We start from the raw sequence: 17,997 nt of genomic DNA on the forward strand, positions 1-17,997 counted from the left end.
AAAGATTTAGAATAAAGTAAGTCTTGTTTAAGTATTATATAGTATAAGATCCCATCTTGCGCAGAGGAACTTGGCGATAAAACATTGTATCAATTTCCTGATAAGTCCGTCCTTTGAGCTCGGGGATATAGAAAACACAGATAATGGAAGCAAAGGCCGAGAGTCCACCAAAGATAAAGCCAACTTTGCCGCCGAGGTTCTAAAACAATTAGCATATTCAGTCGTTCAAGAACAGGGCAAAACTTACGCCAGCGTCAGGATTGACCATATATGGAACAGCGAAGAACATAATAATACCAAAAATAGCCTGAGTTGCAGTGGCCAAAGCGGTTGTTCGCGCCCTTTGGGACAGGGAGGAGACTTCCCCCAGTAAAACAAATGCTACCGCGCCAATCGTGAGGAAGTACACAAATGAGAAGATAACAGTCAGAGCAGACATAGCCCACTTGGCGGCACCTGTTGGCACTACATCGAGAACACCGATGAGAAGAAGAATGGTCGTACAGGCGAACATTCCCAGGATAAAGATAGGGCGGCGGCCAAAGCGGTTCACAATAAACCACGAGCAAATATTGCCAGCTACACCACAGGCGGTAACACCAACACCAAGGTTCAGAGACTTTTGCGTATTGAGTCCAGCTAATTGGAAAAAATAGGTGGAGAAGCTGAGGACGAAAATGATACCGACGGCATGTTGACAAGCAAAGACACCGATAGAAATAAATGTACGAACTCTATCAGTGCCCTTGAATGCCGAGATGTAGGAAGGATTAGCCATGGTGGCCTCCTCTTCGACTGTTTGCTGAATGGCTTGAAGCTTTTCCAATGCCTCAAATTCAGATCCATACAGATCCTGAAGGACAATTCTGGCCTCTTCCATCTTTCCAGCTCGCACAAGATACCAAGGTGACTCGGGAGAGAGGAAGCTACCGATGAAGAGGAAGACAGAAAAGATCAGCTGCGCCAGGAATGGTCCTCGGAAAGCCCAAACGTCGTCTCGGTTACCAAAACCCGAAGTCACCGAATTCGATATCAGTTGACCGACGGCAATGGCAAGGTTGACACCAGCGGTAGAGAGACCACGTAAGACAGTCGGGGCGATCTCGGAGCAGGTGATAGGGCCCAGTGTCAAGTAAAAGCCAACTCCGACGCCAAGGATAAGCTTGCTGACTACGAAAGCAGCTCGGGTGGAAGAAAAGGACTCTCCCATGATGCCTCCAGTCACAACAAGAACGCCCAAAGTAAGACTCTTCTTGCGGCCCATCTTATCGGAGATGGCGCTGCAAGCAAAACCTCCAAAGAACTGACCGACGGAAGAGACGATGTTGAAAGCGGTCAGCCAGTCCGCCGGGATCACCCAGTCACCATTGAGCTCGTGACTTCATCATGGATTAGAAATAATATTATCAGAGGGGTGAAATGAAATGGTGACTTACCCATAGTATTTGCGAAAGGCTGGAACACCTACCATGGCACCGTTGACCTGGGTATCAAAACCCCCTGGTTGGACAAGTCAGCATCTCACAGTAGATATGCGGGTATCATCCGACGAGCGAAAACTCACAACCCACAGCACACATGCACCAGAAGAAAGACCACCAGATAATCTTGGGGTGCTTTCGAACGACATCCTTGAAGGTCAGACTATGTTCGTTGGCATTGGCCACTTGGATCTGATCCAGCATGTGTTTGTCAGAGACTGCCATATGCTCAACGGTTGCGTCTATGTGGCTGAAGGTACTCTTTTGGTCGAGTGCATGCTGACTGGTGTTGGACATGGTGAGGCTGATGTTGTATTGTCAAATTTCAATCAGAAGAGTAGTTGGCGATGCTGTTGATGATCATTTGAAGGGAAAAAAAGGGAAGAAGAGCGTGCTCTTTGTATCTTATATCACTCCGGTGGCCGGTGAGTTTGTCGACATGATATGCTATTCGGTTGCGACCCAGGCCATTTCCAAGCCAACCGAGTCTGGGGAAGGTTTGGTCTAATTCGCGGGGTCGCGAGGAAACTCTTAGACTTGTTCCCCATGCGGGGAAGAATGGCTCAACTAGGCGAAAACTGGTATAGAACCATGACTTCTACACATCGGATTTGGACCCGACACTCCGCTAGTTTCCGATGCCTTGTTTCTTGCTGGATAAAGAGAAACCGTCACTCAACATCACTCGTATCTCTTTTTAGCATTCCCCCCCCGACATTCCGCTGCCCTTCTTTTTATCTTTCTCTCAACGCCATGGCGTCTCAATCTCGCCGTCGCGCAGACAGTCACCGTGCTTCCATCAGCCGCCCTGGCTCTACGTACGCTAGGAAACGAGCCATCAAAGCATGCCAGGTATGCCGCGCTCGGAGAACAAAGTGCGATCAGCAACGGCCGGCCTGTTCATTCTGCGTAAAAGCTGGCGTGCAATGTGTTTTCGAACCAGACACCAATGTGACATTCGATCAAGCGAGCCTTGCTATCCTAGACCGGCTCGACCGACTCGAGCGTAAGATAGACAGCCAATCGAGGCCCCAGCCGGCGTTCCTAGGGACCCATTATGATGACAGTATCCATGAGACCAGCAACGACTTATCGCCCGAGCCTAGTGTCATCCACGAGATTCTTTTCCCTATTACGATCGACAAAGTCCTCCAATGGAGCGTCTTCAGAGACGTCCAGTTACCAATTCTGACGTCCCATACACAACAACCCCCTGGGTCACAGTCTGAATGCAGTAATGCACAGAGACCATGGGTAGACGAGATTCTCGACCGGGTATCATGCGAGCGATGGCTCAGTAGCTTCTTCGCCCATATTCATGTCAAGAACCCAATCTTGGACGAGGAAGAAACACGAAGACTTGTCTCCAGGCTGTGCGCACAGGGACTCGACTGGAGCATCGACTCCGGTCTGGCGCTTCTGGTTTGCGCCAACGGAGCCATTGCCCGACCACTCGAAGAGCATCTCCCTCTATCACACCCAGACAGACGAATGGCGATTTACCTATTCGAGGCAGCACAGAGAAGAGTTAGTGGCGGCTTAGGTCCAGTGGGACTGATACATGCTCAGTGCGCCTTTCTATCCGGGGTTCTTCTCATGTCACTGATACGACCTGTCGAGGCTTGGACAACATTTGTACACGGATTGGCGATTTGCCACTCGCTTCCTTATACCCGACAACTCGACCCTACTTCGGGCCAGACAAGTACGCAGGAGACTTCAGAACAGAGTGTTTTATGGTCGTGCTGGAAGTCTGAACAGGAGCTCAGGTTCGAACTGGGCATGTCTAGCCCCACTGTATTGGCTGATGACCCTCCCGAGCTGTTCCCCAAGCCTCCCGATGGATGCGAAGGTGATTTTGAGCGAGCATGGTACTTTTACCTGTCCGAGATAGCTCTATGGAGAGTCGAGGTGAATGCTCGAAGAATAATGGGCCAGCTCCAGCATGGAAGCTGGCTGTCGGTTTCAAGAGTTTTAAGAGAGATCAGAAAAGATACATCACATCAACTCGAGACATGGCAAGCCTCACTACCGCCGCTCGTCAGTATCGAAAATGAATCCTCTCCTTATGGAGGTGTCGAGGATGATGTGATCCGATTCGTACTGCGCGGGCGCATCACGTATATCCGCGAGCTTATTTCCTGGCCGTTTATGTATTTTGCTCTTAATGAAGCTGTAGACCAAGAGTTGGATGATCATGATACTTCTGCTGCACTGGCTTGTCACCACCAAAGGTTGCTCGTTAATGCACCAGGTTACTACCATCGTCACCACGGGACTTGGCTTATGCTGCGAAGCTCCGCAAGAAGCGCAAGTATACTGCTTGGGTTTGCACGCTTACACCCCGGGTCTACCCTTTTGCCTTTAGGTTGGAAGGACACAGTCTTGGATACCTTGAAAATGGTCGAATACTGGAGCCTTGAGGCCGATGGAATGCTTTCGGTATTACAAACAATGAAATGGCTCGTCGAAGTTGTGTAGTGATCCTACCATTATTTGCGGCATGTAGCAAGCTGCAATCAAATTTCCAATCAATTTATCTGCTAATTGTACATATTGTGCGCTTCAATACAGCTTACAAACCACGCGAATTGCCTCCTTGTCCCCAGAGTGTCCAGCAACCTCAATCTCAACAGAACTAACCAACAAGCAGAATTTTCCATTGACCCATCGTTCAATTGGCCGTAAGGATGCTTCAATACATATTCGCTTCGACTCCCTCGATTGCAAGTAAGCATTCCTGAAACCAAGCAAGACCCGATGCGGAAACTCTGCCATCTTAGGGTATCCATACACCTGGGCAACGTGATGGCCGGATCTCAGACCTATATTTTCCACGTCCAACGCGACCTTGATAATCCTCCGGCCTGTCAAATACTCACATTCAAGGTTCATGAATCGAAACTTTGTATAGGACAACCCATAACCGAGTGGAAAAGCCGCGTCAACTCCAAGCTTATCGAGCAGAGCTTGGCCGTACCAACGATCATATTTGATACTTGATGCTTCGATGTCAAGTTCTGGGAGGTGGCTTTCATCCTTAGGGATAGAGAATGGTAATCTACCTCCAGCATCGACACGTCCAAGCAAGACGTCTGCAAGTGCATGGCCACCCTCTGACCCAGCGTACCAACTGATCAAGATAGCAGGTGTTTTATCTTTCCATTCCTGCATTATAACAGCACCGGCGCAAATAAGCACCACGATTGTATGTGAGTTGACAGACGCCACGGCATTGATAACTTGAACGTCTCGTGGTCTTAATCGCAGGGACCGTCGGTCGCCACCAGCACCAACTTCCAATGCTGATTCTTGTTTTCCTTGGGCTGGATTTCCCCGCACAATCGACAACATCTCTTCCTCGTCAGGATTTCTCGTCGGGGGGAATAGCTCAGATAGGCTAGGGTCATTCTGGAGCGAAGGCACCACATATTCGCCCTCATCCCCGGCATCGTAGCCTACGATAACAACAGCAACATCTGCTTGCTCGGCGGCCTCTCGAGCGGCTTCTGGATTGTCACTATCTTCAAGAATAACATCTGCGCTCGGAATTTCACTCTTGAGTCCTTGGTAGGGGGTGACGATGGTCGGTGAAAAAACCTGTGAGGATCCCTTGTCCCCCGTGTTGGGTTTATTTGCCAGACGGCCAATAACAGCCAAACGAGATAGAGCTTCTGATTTGAGTGGCAGAACCGGATTGAAATTGATAGAGTCATTCTTAAGAAGAACCATTGATCGTCCTGCAACCTCTCGGGCGAGCTGTCGATGTTCTGCACAGAAGACAACCGACTCATCAGGTGCTTCCTGGACAAGAAGAGAGCCAAATTCGAGCTGGGTGCGCAAAATGTTCATGGCCGCTTTGCCGACATCAACCCAGGATATTTCACCACTCATCAATGCATCATTCAGATGCATTGCCCGTTGTTGCATGAAAGGAGCTTCAATATCCAAGCCGTTCTTCAGAGAAGTCGCAGCGTTTCGTAGACCGAAAATGAAGTCTGTCATGACGAATCCAGTGAAATGCCACTGGTCGCGCAGGATATCTGTAAGTAAGAGCCTGCTCTGCCCAGCCCACTCGCCGTTGACCGAGTTATATGAAGACATGACTGATGCTGCGCCAGCTTCGATAACTTTCCTGAAGTGAGCAAGGTATACTTCATGAAGCACGTCTTCGTCTACTTGTACATCAACTCGGAACCGAGCATTCTCTATCGAGTTCAAAGCAAAATGCTTAACGCATGCCATGATATGATTTTGAACGCCCTGGGTGAGTGCAGTGCCAAATTCGCCCAACAAAATGGGGTCTTCTCCATATGTCTCCTGGATGCGACCCCAAGCTGGATGGCGCGGGAGGTTGATACATACACCAGCGAAGAGATTGGCGCCTTGGGCCTTGCCTTCGAGTCCAATAGCATTACCAACACGCCGTTCGAGGTCAACATCCCAGGTTGCACCGCGCGCCATAGCAATTGGAAAGGCTGTCGACGAGCCCATGACAATGCCCCTGGGCCCATCAGTAAACTTTACTCCCGGAATGTTGAGACGAGGGATCGCGCCCATGACAAATGGTTTGCGGTTATAACGATCGCAGAGTATTTCCCGCAGACCATCCCAGAAAGGCATGTCTCCATCCAGGAAATGCAAACGCTCGGCTGGTGACATTTCTGCCAGCAGGCGGATGGCAACAGCTGAAGGATCATGGCCATTTTCGACTTCCTTCACGGCCTTGTCGAAGGTCAGAGTCTGGGAGATTTCATGATCGTGATCCTGGCGTCGATGTGTCTGGATTGCTAGGGTAGCGTTCTTCATGATGACAGGACTGCAAAGAATGATGCTGGGTAGGATGTAGCTATGCAGTGCATGTGCGAAATGGTTTGAAAAGGTGATATTGGTTTCTTCAACTGAGAAAGAAATATGACAGCCTGTTGTAGAAACCACTCCACGGTGGAAGACACGTGAATCATTGGTTGTGCCATTTTCTGATCGCGGAGTATCGGGTCATGTCCGATGCCAACCTAGGCAAACTCAACCTGCGGAGTGTCGGGTCAAACACCGAACGGTATCAGCTGATGATGTGAGAGGTGTACCGACGCATAGACACTAGTTAGTTACCCCAGACTATCACCCCGCATATTGGGATGATGCCATGAATTGCCGCATCCTGCAGTCCAATAACCTTAACGCGTTATTTGGCTAAAGTCAGAAACTCGCTGGCAGTTGCGCCATTGGCGCGTTTGGATCTCCTTCTCTGGTCATTTTGGGTACTTTGTTAGGTACGCTATTGGTGTCTGAAGTGATACTTCGTTAAAAAGTATTTATTGTACATAATCTTGAATATATAAGACTTCCATCATTCTTTATCTTGTATCCTCCAAACACATTCTTTACCCCGAATCACAATAAATAACAAAGCTCCCTTCAACTTACTCTTCTCAACCGTGATGAGGTCTCTTCTTCTCGGCTTGGCCTCTTTGGCCACCACTTATGGTGCTGCACTTGAGAAACGTGCCCCTACTCCTTTCTCCAACTTCACCAAGAACGAATTCTTCAAGCCTGCGGCCGATGCTCAGCTCTGGGGTACACTCTATGCTCGGTCACTCCAACTACCTGACGAGTCCCTGCTTATGACCTGGGAAAACTACCCAGCTGAGTCTAAGGAATATCCTGTCAATCGTATGTCTTTTGATCTATGTGTGTTTATATGCTGCTGAGGTTAACATTCTGGTTAGATCCGATCTACAAGTCGATCGATGGGGGTGCAACTTGGTCCAATTTCAGTGCCGTTAAAGACACACAGAACGGTTGGGGCATGCGTTTCCAACCATTCCTGTATACACTTCCCACCGACTTCGGTGGTTATGACAAGGGCACTATACTCGCAGCTGGTGTTTCGACCCCTGAAAGCCTGAAAGGTGGTGTTTACATCGATGTCTACGCTAGCAAAGATGACGCAAAGACTTGGGAATTTGTGTCTCATATTGCGTATGGTGATGGACCAAACACTATTCAGAATGGCAATAAAGCGCTATGGGAGCCCTTCTTCTTGATGTATGACGGAAAGCTGGTCTGTTACTATTCCGACCAGCGGGACCCCAATCATGCTCAGAAGCTCGTTCATACTACCACCACCGACCTTAAGAACTGGTCAGACATTGTCGCTGATGAAGCTGAGAGTAACTATGACGCTCGCCCTGGTATGACCACTGTGGCTCACATCGAGAGTACTGATAAGTGGATCATGACTTGGGAACGCTGCGGCGTGGATTCCTGCAGAATCTATTACAAAATCTCCGATAGCCCTCTTACATTTGGGCCTATCCCCGGTACCAGGCTCAAAGCCACCGATGGTAGTTTGTTCACCAGTGGACCATACGTGACTTGGGTTCGTAACCCTTATACCAATGACAGCTCTGGCATCATTATCATCAGTACCACCTCTTCCGAGAACCTTCTGATTCAAGGCGATAATCCAGTGGAAGGACAGTGGAAGAAGGTTGACATCAACCACTGGTCTGCCTACTCTCGGAGCGTCAGAGAGATTACTATCAAGGGAACTAAGCGACTGCTGCTCGGGAACGGCGGCAACTTTGGGGACAAGAAGTATAATGGCATTGCTGATGCTGTTGTTCCTATTCCAAAGCTCTGAAATGATTAAGCGGCGTGTTGATATCCACATAGGTCGGATAGAGTTGCAAAGATGGGATCAAGAGTAGCGAACAGCAGTACTTTTTGTACTTTCAGTCTCGAAGTAGTGCAGAATGATAATTCGTATAGGTTCACTAGATTCTTATACTTTAATAAGTCTTCCTGACTATTGCTACTGGAGATTGAGTAGGGAAGTTATGGGCAGCAAGCTTCGAGACTATAAGCTACCCAGCAGGAACCTATGTTTACTGCCCCCCTCCTACAGCTCTATGTGAACAGGAGCGCTCATCGTGCTACTGACGGTTTAGTGAACGTAGCCATCCTTATCCGCCAGCTTCTAAGATACAATAGATCCACAATTGACGATAATGTCGACCACTCCCCAACTCTCTCACATACGCGAAAGTGCAGTAACGGCAACTACACGCACCAATTTCTCCTTCAACTCAAACAGGAGGGTTTGGAATACCTCAAGGCCTCCCATCCACCATTAGACAAGAAGAACTTGTATCGCGAGGATGATCACTGGTCTGCATATGACCCGGCCGACTAAGGTAGGTTTTGGGCACAAGACTGACACTGCGATCTGTTTTAGATGAAAGCAAAACTAACATATCGGTAGTTTCCCGACGGTATCTCTCAGCCGAGTCTTCCCATAGACGTTGATACGACGGTCCCACTGGTCGAGCCGCGACAGAGCATGTATATTCCGCTCCGTGCTCCCTTCGAAAATTTGAACCGTTAAGATCGGGCGCGCAAGGCAAATTCTCCAAGGCTCTCGTCAGGGTTGAACAGGGCGAGAGTCTGCTTGGCTATGGCAGCTTAATTAGCTTGTCCGTTCGTCTATAGTTAGCCTTCTCGGTAAGACTGCGGGTTTCGGTAGAAGGTCCTTCACTTCCCCCTCCGATCTCTTTTAGTTATTCACACAATTCACCGCCTCGGGTCTGAGGATATCGAGCTAATAAGAATAAAAAAGGTCTACACAACATAACTAAGAAGGGAGGCTATTTAATTCATAGAGAAATCTCGAGCTGCCTAGTACTACGTTTAGTTCTTTTAAAATTACTGCCATAGCGGTATTTAACAGCGCTAAGACTATTCGCGCATGTTAATACATACGATCTAGTGAAGACAATGGGAATTACATGTTCACGACGTGTGAATTGACACAGCAAAGCAATGTAGAATTCTAACAGAACTGTTATTTGCAGTTGAGACTTGTGGCAGTGAGCTTATTCCGGCAGAGAGAACCTAGTAGAACTCTAACTCGAATTGATCCAACGAACACTTTATGTACACTAATGTTGATTATTACTGGCTTTTATGTCTACAACTGACTGTCATTTTGCCTCCAAAACTTTACTTCAGCTCATATTGCTTCTTGCCCTCCGCGCTCAGGCCTAAGTCCACGACTTCTTTATCCTCACTAACGACCTTTCTCAAGTCGCCAAAAGGTAGAATGACAACAAGGGACTTCCAAGGTGCTTGGAAACCAGAACTCTCATCCTTGGAAAACTTGACCTTGATCTCAGACTCCGTAGCCGAGTAAGCAATGGTGTAAGAAGAGATTTTGTTCTTAGTTGACACAGAGGTACCATCATCTTCATACCACGTCGTCTCATGCCACTTGCCATCCCGAGATTCCTTCTGAGGAGGGAAGATCTCCACGCCCCGGTAATCGTCAAGAGGGAGATTTGCCACGTTTTCCTTCTCACCGGGAGATAGAACCTGTACGTCTCGACCAACAGCGACGGCACGGCCAACCTTGCCGAGAACGGGGATGCCAGCACCATGCCACTCGACGTCAAGGTCAACCCATTGACCAGCCTCAAGATACTGGTATGGTGCATTTAGGTTCAGGTATCCCTCATCATCATCTGACGCCTTGGGGAGGTAGAACTTGACCTTGCTTGCTCCAGCCTCGAAGACACCACCGACGAGTATGGAGTCACCTAGCCAGTACTGCTTCTCTCCATCAAGAAGCTTCCAGACTTCAGGGTCAGACTCGTAACCCCAACCGATCCATCTCTGGGGCGGCGAAGCAGTCTGGTGACTCTCGAGAGATAGAGAGTAGATGTAAGGAATCAAGGCATAGCGACGCTTGATAGTCTTGCGGACAAGGTGAGTGATAGATGGGTGCATCCAAGGCTCAATAACATCACCGATTGAGTTGTCTTCGCCTGTCTTGAAGCAGTTGATGGCGAATCGAGGAGAGTAGATACCAAGCTGGACCCATCGAAGGAGAAGCTCAGGGTCAGGCTGAGGACCCTCGAAACCACCAATATCATGCCCGTAACACTGCATCAGGGAGAGGCCAGCGTTGAGACCGAGAGCAGTCGAGCCTCTCATACTATCCCAGCTGGTAGTGTTGTCACCGCTCCAAGAGCTGCAGGCGTAGCGCATAGTACCGGCTGTAGCACTGCGAGTGAGAACGAAAGGTCGCGAGTCGGGGTTGACAGCTAGAAGAGCATCGTGAGATGCCTTGCCGTTGAGCTCAGTATGTAAACTGCGACCCCAGAGACCGACTTGAGGTCGCTTCTCAAGCCCCTCGGGAACCTCGAGTACATCCTTGCTGACGTTGAGAGCGCACTCCCATTCGTCATCGGGAATCGTGTACTCGTTGTTATCATTCCACATGCAGTCGATACCCTCTTCTGCAAGCCTCTTGATCCCATTGTACCACCAGTTGTAACCGGCCTCAGAAGTGAAGTCAATATGACCACCGTTGGCTCTCTCACCTCCTCCAGCGCTCCAAAGCTTGGTGACAGCTGGTTCCTTGGTATGAGGATCAAGGAAGAGACCGCCAGCATCTTTGAGCTTCTGGTACTCGGGATGACTGGAAACGAGATATGGCTTTACGTTGGCAATAGTACGCATACCCAGCTTATGGAACTCCTTAATCCAATCCTCGGGATCGGGGAAGCGGTGGCGATTCCAAGTGAAAACGTGTCGGTTCTTGGGGTGCTGCTCAGCCACGGTGTATCCAGATGACATCTGGTAAGCCGAGCAAGGAATGTCGTGCTCCTTCATCTTGCGCGCCAACTCGATCAAGGCTTCACCAGCTGGGGGATCGTCGAGCATGGAGTACTTCATGCCTCCAGAGAGGTAACCGAAGGCCCAGCGAGGAACGAGAAGGGGATAACCAGCGAGATCAGCGTAGGTCTGAACAACTTCTTTGAGAGTCTTTCCGGTGATGATATACTCTTCAAGACCTCCAAAGTCCTGACGATAGACCTTGTAGAATCCCCACATACCGTCCATCTCGGAGCCGATGGAGTATTCTCCTCGAGTATGGCTGGTGGAGAACATGGCTACGCAGCCTTGAGGTGTAGCATTGATCAAGAGGGGGATGTTCTTGTAGAGAGGGTCAGTTCGATGGGCGTCGTATCCAAAGCTGTCGGTTGCTGATATCTGGAACCGGCGACCAGAGAGATCCATTGGCGCAGCCTTTTCTCCAAGACCGACATGGAACGTCTTGCGGTTATACTGAGTGTAGTGAGCGATACCGTCGCCATTGACGGCATAAGATCTATTGTCAAGATCTTGAAGAATTGGTGGCTGACCATCGAAGCCTACAGAGAGAAGAGGAGTCTCTCCAGCATAGTCGACATTGGCGACCACATCACCAATCTGGATCTTGGTACCCTTGTCATTCGATGTGACTTTTGGCTGAACACCATCTAGCTTCGTCTCAGCACGAGGGACGCTGGGACGAGGCGGTAGAGGATGGGTAGTGGATGTGAAGGTTGTTCTGAAGACGTTGGGACGAACTGCTTCAAAGTTGAACTCAAAGGGCAGAGTGGCATCGTTGCAACGCAAGTGGACAGACGGCTTGGTGCTGTCTTTGCCAGCTGCCTCGACTGTCCACGAAGAAGGAATGCGTTCACGTTGAGGCATGATGAAGGAATAATCAAGTTTTGATGTGAAAACTCAATAGTTGACAACTGAAAGAGATTAACAGAGGAGGGAATGTTCCTCTTTTAACTTGACACAACATGCATTCGTTGCCGGGTTCGGGATGCAAGTATCGCCTCATTTACAGCCAATAACTACCGAAAAGAATCCAAAATCGGGCTTTCTTTATTTCGTCCGACCCCATCCCCGGAGAATTCTGACCAAGTCCGGTTCTGCGCTGCCGCGTGACCTGTTTAGTACTAAACCCCTCACGCTCGAGTCGGAGAAAACACCACAAAGTCCGATTTCGTTGCCGAGCGTCCCCACGGGGTAGAAAGTCCACTCTGACAGCCAGCAACGGCATTATTTCTGATGATCATTCAGCCCGATTGACCTCCGAATGGTATCAAGCCAGTTTTTCCAATAAAGATACAGCTTAAGTTATTTGTCTTTTAGACATTAAACAACTGGCATCAAGATCATAATATACTGTACGGATAGAGAACTAAGAATTAAGCTCCACATACATGCCGTTCAGACCTATCAGCAGCTGAGGAATGATGTTCCTGCCTGAGGCGTCAAGACAAGACTGCAGCTCAGGATTTCCCCGCGCAAACATGATTCGCCAGGGAGAAAATGATCATCATGAGAAGCGCGTTCCGGCATTCAAAATCAGTCTAGGCTCACATATTAAGATGAGTCGAGATCAGCATGTCACAAATTCATCAGCCTTCAGAAGGGGGAACTCCACAAACAGCCCCATCCTCACGGATCCGTAAGAAAAGATTACCGGTACAGCAGCCTTGCTTTTTGAGACCAGCGAACCTCGGCATTTAGTTATTGCCTGTGCCCTGTGATGAAAGAAGCTAACCTACGTCCTTAAGAAAGCTTGCATAGCTTGTCGACAGAGCAAAGTCAGTAGGCACTTAGGGAACTCTCTGGACGTACGCAACTTACATCTTGAATAGGTAAAGTGCAATGGCTCGCGGCCATGTGCTCGGTGTGTATATTGTGTAGAAGGCTGCGGACTCACAGTGCTGATGGGCAATATAGGTGCTGTCAACTTCAAAAGACATGCCAATTTGTCGAGAAACCGAAAGAGGACCATGAACTGTTTGGCTTCCTTGTCTTCCGCTGGCAAGAACGTTTCTAATGTCGTCACAGAAAGATCGAGGCGCTTCAAAGAGAGATCGAGTTTCTCAAGTCCAGACTGCAGCCAACTCAGGAACCTATGATGGAATGCTCACCTGCTACCTACTCAGCGGAGGATCAGTCGTCATTTATCACAGCGAGTCGTACAGAGATCGCTGCTCATGGGGTATACACACCAGCACAAGCACAAGTTCCTCCACAACCCGTGACATCGACGAGCACGAGCTCACCAGATACTGCCACATTCCTTATCAGATCACAGGGGAGATCAAGGTCAGCCTTTGAGACCGATGCAATAGCACCGACGATTGCCGAACTCGGGATTGAGATGAAGGATGACGAGGGGCGGCTGTACTTCAACGCCTTTTTCTCCGGCTGTGATCGCTACGTTCCTGTCTTTGACCAGCGATTTGACACAATTGAAGCTATTCGAAGTCAAAGTCCTTTGCTATTCATCACAATATGCTCAGTTGGGTGTCGTGTGCTCAACGGTACAAGCTCGAGATGGCGAGCTCTTGCGCTTCAGACTCAACGCATGCTCAATGCCGCTATCGTCAATCCGTTGATGGGAAGCCTTGAGACAGTACAGGCAATCCTCGTTCAGGCTTGCTATGCAAGAGAGAGGGCACTTCTGATTGCAATTGCGACGCGCATGGCCTTGGATCTTGGGTTCCCTGAAGCCTACGATACACTCATTGCAGAAGCCGTCTTGGGAGAAATGCAGATGGACAACAGTGACCAAGCTATCTACAACCACAACATTATGCGCATGCGCAAGACCAGAGTTTGGCTGCATTTGTTGGTGATGAGCTACATTCTACATGTGGATGCTGGTGGAATGCCAACGTTCAAGTTCCGAGGCGCTTCACGCAGATGCAGAGTCCTCCTACAAAGTCCACTTGCTACCGGGATGGATCATTATCTCTTTGCTCAGGTCGAACTCAACGTTCTACGTGCAAAGATATATGCATCTTTACCCCAGGGTGCCAACCTGAGCGACGAGGAGATTCTTGATCTTGTAAAAGATGCCAAACTCGACATCGATGTCTGGTTCCAGGACTGGATTCGTATCTCGCTGCCTCATCACGATTCAATGCCTTGGTTTGTGCCTAATCTTTCTGTTCAGCGCTGCTGGGCTGATAACATGGCTCTTTGCCGTGCGGTGAGGGCTGCAGGCGTGGAGAACGTCAACGTCATGTCACCCATCCAGAAGAACATCTTATCAATGACCAAAGCTTCCCTCCAGCAACATCTTGATATAATCATTCAAGAACCACGGATATATCTTAAGAGCATCCGGTATGCAATGGACTTTGTCTGGGCTAAGAATACTTTCTGCTGCCTTCTTCTTCTCAAGCTGTCCGCTTTGCTCCCCGACACAGATAAGTTGCAGACGCAAGGTCGCAGCGATGAGCTTGTTATAAAAGCTAGTATCCTGCTACAGGAACTGGAAGTAGTCGCTGCCGCAGGACACAAAGACGACACTCGGTCAAATACCAGCTTACTATACCTCCAACTTTTGAAGACGAGTATACAGAAGTACAAGTGCTGGCTAGCCCAGGATGAAGGAGGCCCCAGAGGAGGACAGTCAACCTTTCCTCTGACCCAAGAGAGGAACTGCGATAACGAGCTTGAGTCCTTTGTCCCAGATCAGTTTGTCTTCGAATGGGACTTTCCAGGCCTGACCCTGTTTTCGTCTCCGATCAATGAGACTGGTTGGATCAATGAACTTCTCGCGGGAGCACAAGAGTTTGGAGAAAACGGAAGCAGCATCAATTGGGCTCTGATCGACTTTTCTATGTGAAAGAGTCTGCAGAAACGAGATGGCTATTGTGGCGTAAAGGACAGGACACTGTACTCTGCGACTCTGCAAGCTGCAGTAGCATAACATCTCACTCTAATCGCTGCTTATCGATAGCTTATCGGCCAGCACTAAGCCGATATGTTGATCAGCCCCACCAAGGCAATCAGATCCAATACTGGGTTGACTTAACCCTCACAGATATTCTCGCCTCACCGTTTTTCTCTATGCGCGGCAAGACTAACCCTAAGACGTTCTCGCAGTCAGTCTTACTTTATTTGTAGCCAACATACAGGAAACTCGGCTTGTAGAGATAGTGGCAACTCATACAGCTAGTCGTGAGCTCTGCAAGGTCAGCAACCCCACTGTAGTTAATTAAAATTCTCTTTTCAGGTGGATTCAGAAGCATCGCCATCATGTCTCTATCTAGAGTGTCGAAGGGTCTGGCAAGTCTGTCCTTAGTGCCTGCTATCTATTGCCTTTACCTATTATAGCAGTCCCTATAGTTTACTGTCAGGCCAACTGAAACCGATAGCTAAATGTTGATTTATATCTAGACCTAAAAGCTAGACCTCATTGAGGCAATTGGATATTCGGATATTCGGATATAGGTAGGTCCTCTCAACAATACCATTCTACCGGTCCAGGTAATTTTAGGGCCGCCCGGAACGGGTAGAACTGTACCGGCTGTTCGCTATATGTCGGCCATTATCGGCGAAAGTCAGAAAGCGAGGCCGAAAGCCAGCCTCCGATTCCTCGATCACCACGGCGCTCTGGCCTCGCTGAGCGGAACTGTAGAGAGACGCCGACTAAACATGAGTACATCACACTCGGACAACCGTTCGTGCCGACCTAACTCGCGAGCGACCGGTGACTCTGAACGATATTGCGATGGAAATATCGCCACGAGTTTATATATAAATATGCTAGCAGAGCACCCAACCTCCACAAAAAAATGCTTCACAGTAGACTCAAGCATTTGACTAATATTGGAGATATAATCGCAATTAGAGACCGTTCGTCTTCAAGCTCAAAATCATGGAAGCACTCAAAGCACGATTCCCTGACTTGGCCTTCTGCCCCCTTCGGAAACCAACTGGGTTTGATCCCGCTACGATTCACTTACCCGTTGGCCACGTCAAAGCAGAAGGGCGGCGACCCTTCACCGTCGAGTCTGTCTTCGCCAGAGACGTGGAAGTACTGATGCGTGACGGCATCAAGATCTACTGTGATGTATTTCGGCCCGCGAGCTCAAGCGACCCTGGTGGCCAGGTCCCTGCGATTATAGCATGGAGCCCTTATGGAAAAGACAGCAGTATGCCTTTAATTTCACACATTCATGCGGATTACAAACAGCTGATTGATACAGAGGGCCACTCGTACGATCATATGGGACCTTTCCGCTGTGGGCTCAAGCTGGATCAAACTTCTGGATACGAAAAGTTCGAGGCTCCTGATCCAGCCGACTGGTGTGCTAGAGGCTATGCCGTCATTAACCCTGACGCTCGAGGCGCTGGGTTCTCTGAAGGAGATATTGCCCAGTGGGGAGATCAGGAAGCCTTTGACTTGCACGACCTTATTGACTGGGTTTCTAAGCAACCATGGTGTAATGGCTGCATTGGTACGGCTGGAAACTCTTGACTTGCTATCGCACAGATCAATGTTGCTGCTCGAAACCCTCATCCGGCTTTAAAGGCAATTGCGCCGTGGGAGGCTGCGACTGACGGATACAACGATTTCATGGCCCGGGGTGGCATTCCCCGCAGCGGATTCATGAGAATGTTGTATCAGACAATGACTGGTAACAGGGGAGCAGAAGACGGTGGTGCCATGGTTGAGAAACGACCGCTCTTTGACGAGTACTGGGCGACCAAAGTCATCCCAGTCGAAAATATTGACCTCCCAATGTATCTCACGGCATCTTATTCCACCTGTCTTCACTCTCGCGGGTCGTTTGAGACTTTCGCCAAGGCAAAGTCCACTCAAAAGTGGCTCCGGGTTCATCATACGCAAGAATGTAAGCTGTCCTCAAGAACTTACGACTCATCCGACTGATGATGTTAGGGTACGACATATACCGCAAGAAGAATAACGACGAGCTCCAGAAGTTTTTCGACAGGTATTGCAAAGGAATCTCGAATGATTGGGAGCAAACCCCAAGGCTTCGACTGTCCCTTCTTGGCTTTGACGGCAGTCCGGCAAAGACTATCGTGGAGCGCGCTGAGGCTGCCTTTCCGGCCCCGGGAACCGAGTATCGCAAATTCTTCCTCGACGCTACGACTTTGTCGTTGTCACTCGAGAAACCAGCAGCTGAATCAAACGCCAGTTATGAAGCACATCATATGACTGACTGCACAGACTTCAGCGTTCGTTTCCACGAGTATACAGAGGTTTCTGGATATCCTGTAGTGAAGTTATGGATGTCGTGTGACGATCATGACGACATGGACGTGAACATACAGATTCGGAAGATTGACGCCAATGGAAAACTACTTACCAGCCTCAATTACCCATGCCCTGTACCGGCCGAGGAGGTCGCCAATACGAATGTCGCCAAGTTTCTCGGTTGCGATAGGATGTTGAGGGCTAGCCATCGAGCTTCGAAGGAGATTGTAGACGGGCTCCCGAGGTATAAGCACAACCAATTAGAAAAGATCCCCCCGGGAACTATCATAGATCTTGAGATTCCTCTATGGCCTATTGGTATGGTCTTTGAAAGTGGTGAGGGAATTGTTCTGAGGGTTGCTGGACATGAGTTGCGACTACCAGAGCTTGAGGTTCTTCAGAATAAGAAACCTACAGATGATAATATTGGGAGGCACCAAATTCATACAGGTAAACAGTGGGATAGTTATTTGCTATTGCCTGTTATTGCTAGCTGTAGATAGATTATCTTAATTCGTTATTTAAGTTTATTTAACCATATAAGTCTAATTATATATCAAGTTAAAGAGGAGTGGCAGTACTCTCACTGCAACTAGCTGGAAAACAATTGTCATATCATGCAACATCTTGCTCTTTCAT

General features: G+C 48.9%; 7 protein-coding genes across 7 annotated transcripts; 4 read left to right on the plus strand and 3 right to left on the minus strand.

The window, feature by feature from the left end:
- Positions 1-34: 34 nt before the first annotated feature.
- Positions 35-1,778, minus strand: FVEG_13303 (hypothetical protein; the record flags this gene model as incomplete). The annotated part of the gene is made up of 4 exons (XM_018902674.1): positions 35-199; positions 248-1,379; positions 1,437-1,500; positions 1,565-1,778. 4 exons carry the CDS (start codon positions 1,776-1,778, stop codon positions 35-37), a joined length of 1,575 nt encoding a protein of 524 aa, XP_018761464.1.
- Positions 1,779-2,234: 456 nt separating this feature from the next.
- On the plus strand, positions 2,235-3,962 carry FVEG_13302 (hypothetical protein; the record flags this gene model as incomplete). Its single annotated transcript, XM_018902673.1, has 1 exon — positions 2,235-3,962. The coding sequence occupies one exon, from the start codon at positions 2,235-2,237 to the stop codon at positions 3,960-3,962; it is 1,728 nt and encodes a 575-aa protein (XP_018761463.1).
- Positions 3,963-4,046: 84 nt separating this feature from the next.
- On the minus strand, positions 4,047-6,290 carry FVEG_13301 (hypothetical protein; the record flags this gene model as incomplete). The annotated part of the gene is made up of 1 exon (XM_018902672.1): positions 4,047-6,290. One exon carries the CDS (start codon positions 6,288-6,290, stop codon positions 4,047-4,049), a length of 2,244 nt encoding a protein of 747 aa, XP_018761462.1.
- Positions 6,291-6,922: 632 nt separating this feature from the next.
- FVEG_13300 (hypothetical protein) lies at positions 6,923-8,127 on the plus strand (the record flags this gene model as incomplete). The annotated part of the gene is made up of 2 exons (XM_018902671.1): positions 6,923-7,154; positions 7,211-8,127. 2 exons carry the CDS (start codon positions 6,923-6,925, stop codon positions 8,125-8,127), a joined length of 1,149 nt encoding a protein of 382 aa, XP_018761461.1.
- Positions 8,128-9,389: 1,262 nt separating this feature from the next.
- Positions 9,390-12,023, minus strand: FVEG_13299 (alpha-glucosidase; the record flags this gene model as incomplete). Its single annotated transcript, XM_018902670.1, has 1 exon — positions 9,390-12,023. One exon carries the CDS (start codon positions 12,021-12,023, stop codon positions 9,486-9,488), a length of 2,538 nt encoding a protein of 845 aa, XP_018761460.1. The 3' UTR covers positions 9,390-9,485.
- A 975-nt stretch (positions 12,024-12,998) lies between these two features.
- On the plus strand, positions 12,999-15,394 carry FVEG_17485 (hypothetical protein; the record flags this gene model as incomplete). The annotated part of the gene is made up of 3 exons (XM_018906738.1): positions 12,999-13,024; positions 13,074-13,133; positions 13,185-15,394. The coding sequence occupies 3 exons, from the start codon at positions 12,999-13,001 to the stop codon at positions 14,974-14,976; spliced, it is 1,878 nt and encodes a 625-aa protein (XP_018761459.1). The 3' UTR covers positions 14,977-15,394.
- A 617-nt stretch (positions 15,395-16,011) lies between these two features.
- FVEG_13296 (hypothetical protein) lies at positions 16,012-17,861 on the plus strand (the record flags this gene model as incomplete). Its single annotated transcript, XM_018902669.1, has 4 exons — positions 16,012-16,288; positions 16,343-16,560; positions 16,630-16,990; positions 17,038-17,861. 4 exons carry the CDS (start codon positions 16,012-16,014, stop codon positions 17,859-17,861), a joined length of 1,680 nt encoding a protein of 559 aa, XP_018761458.1.
- Positions 17,862-17,997: the final 136 nt, after the last annotated feature.

Source organism: Fusarium verticillioides, chromosome 6 (genome assembly GCF_000149555.1).
Source record: "Fusarium verticillioides 7600 chromosome 6, whole genome shotgun sequence".
Classification (NCBI taxonomy): Eukaryota; Fungi; Ascomycota; class Sordariomycetes; order Hypocreales; family Nectriaceae; genus Fusarium; species Fusarium verticillioides.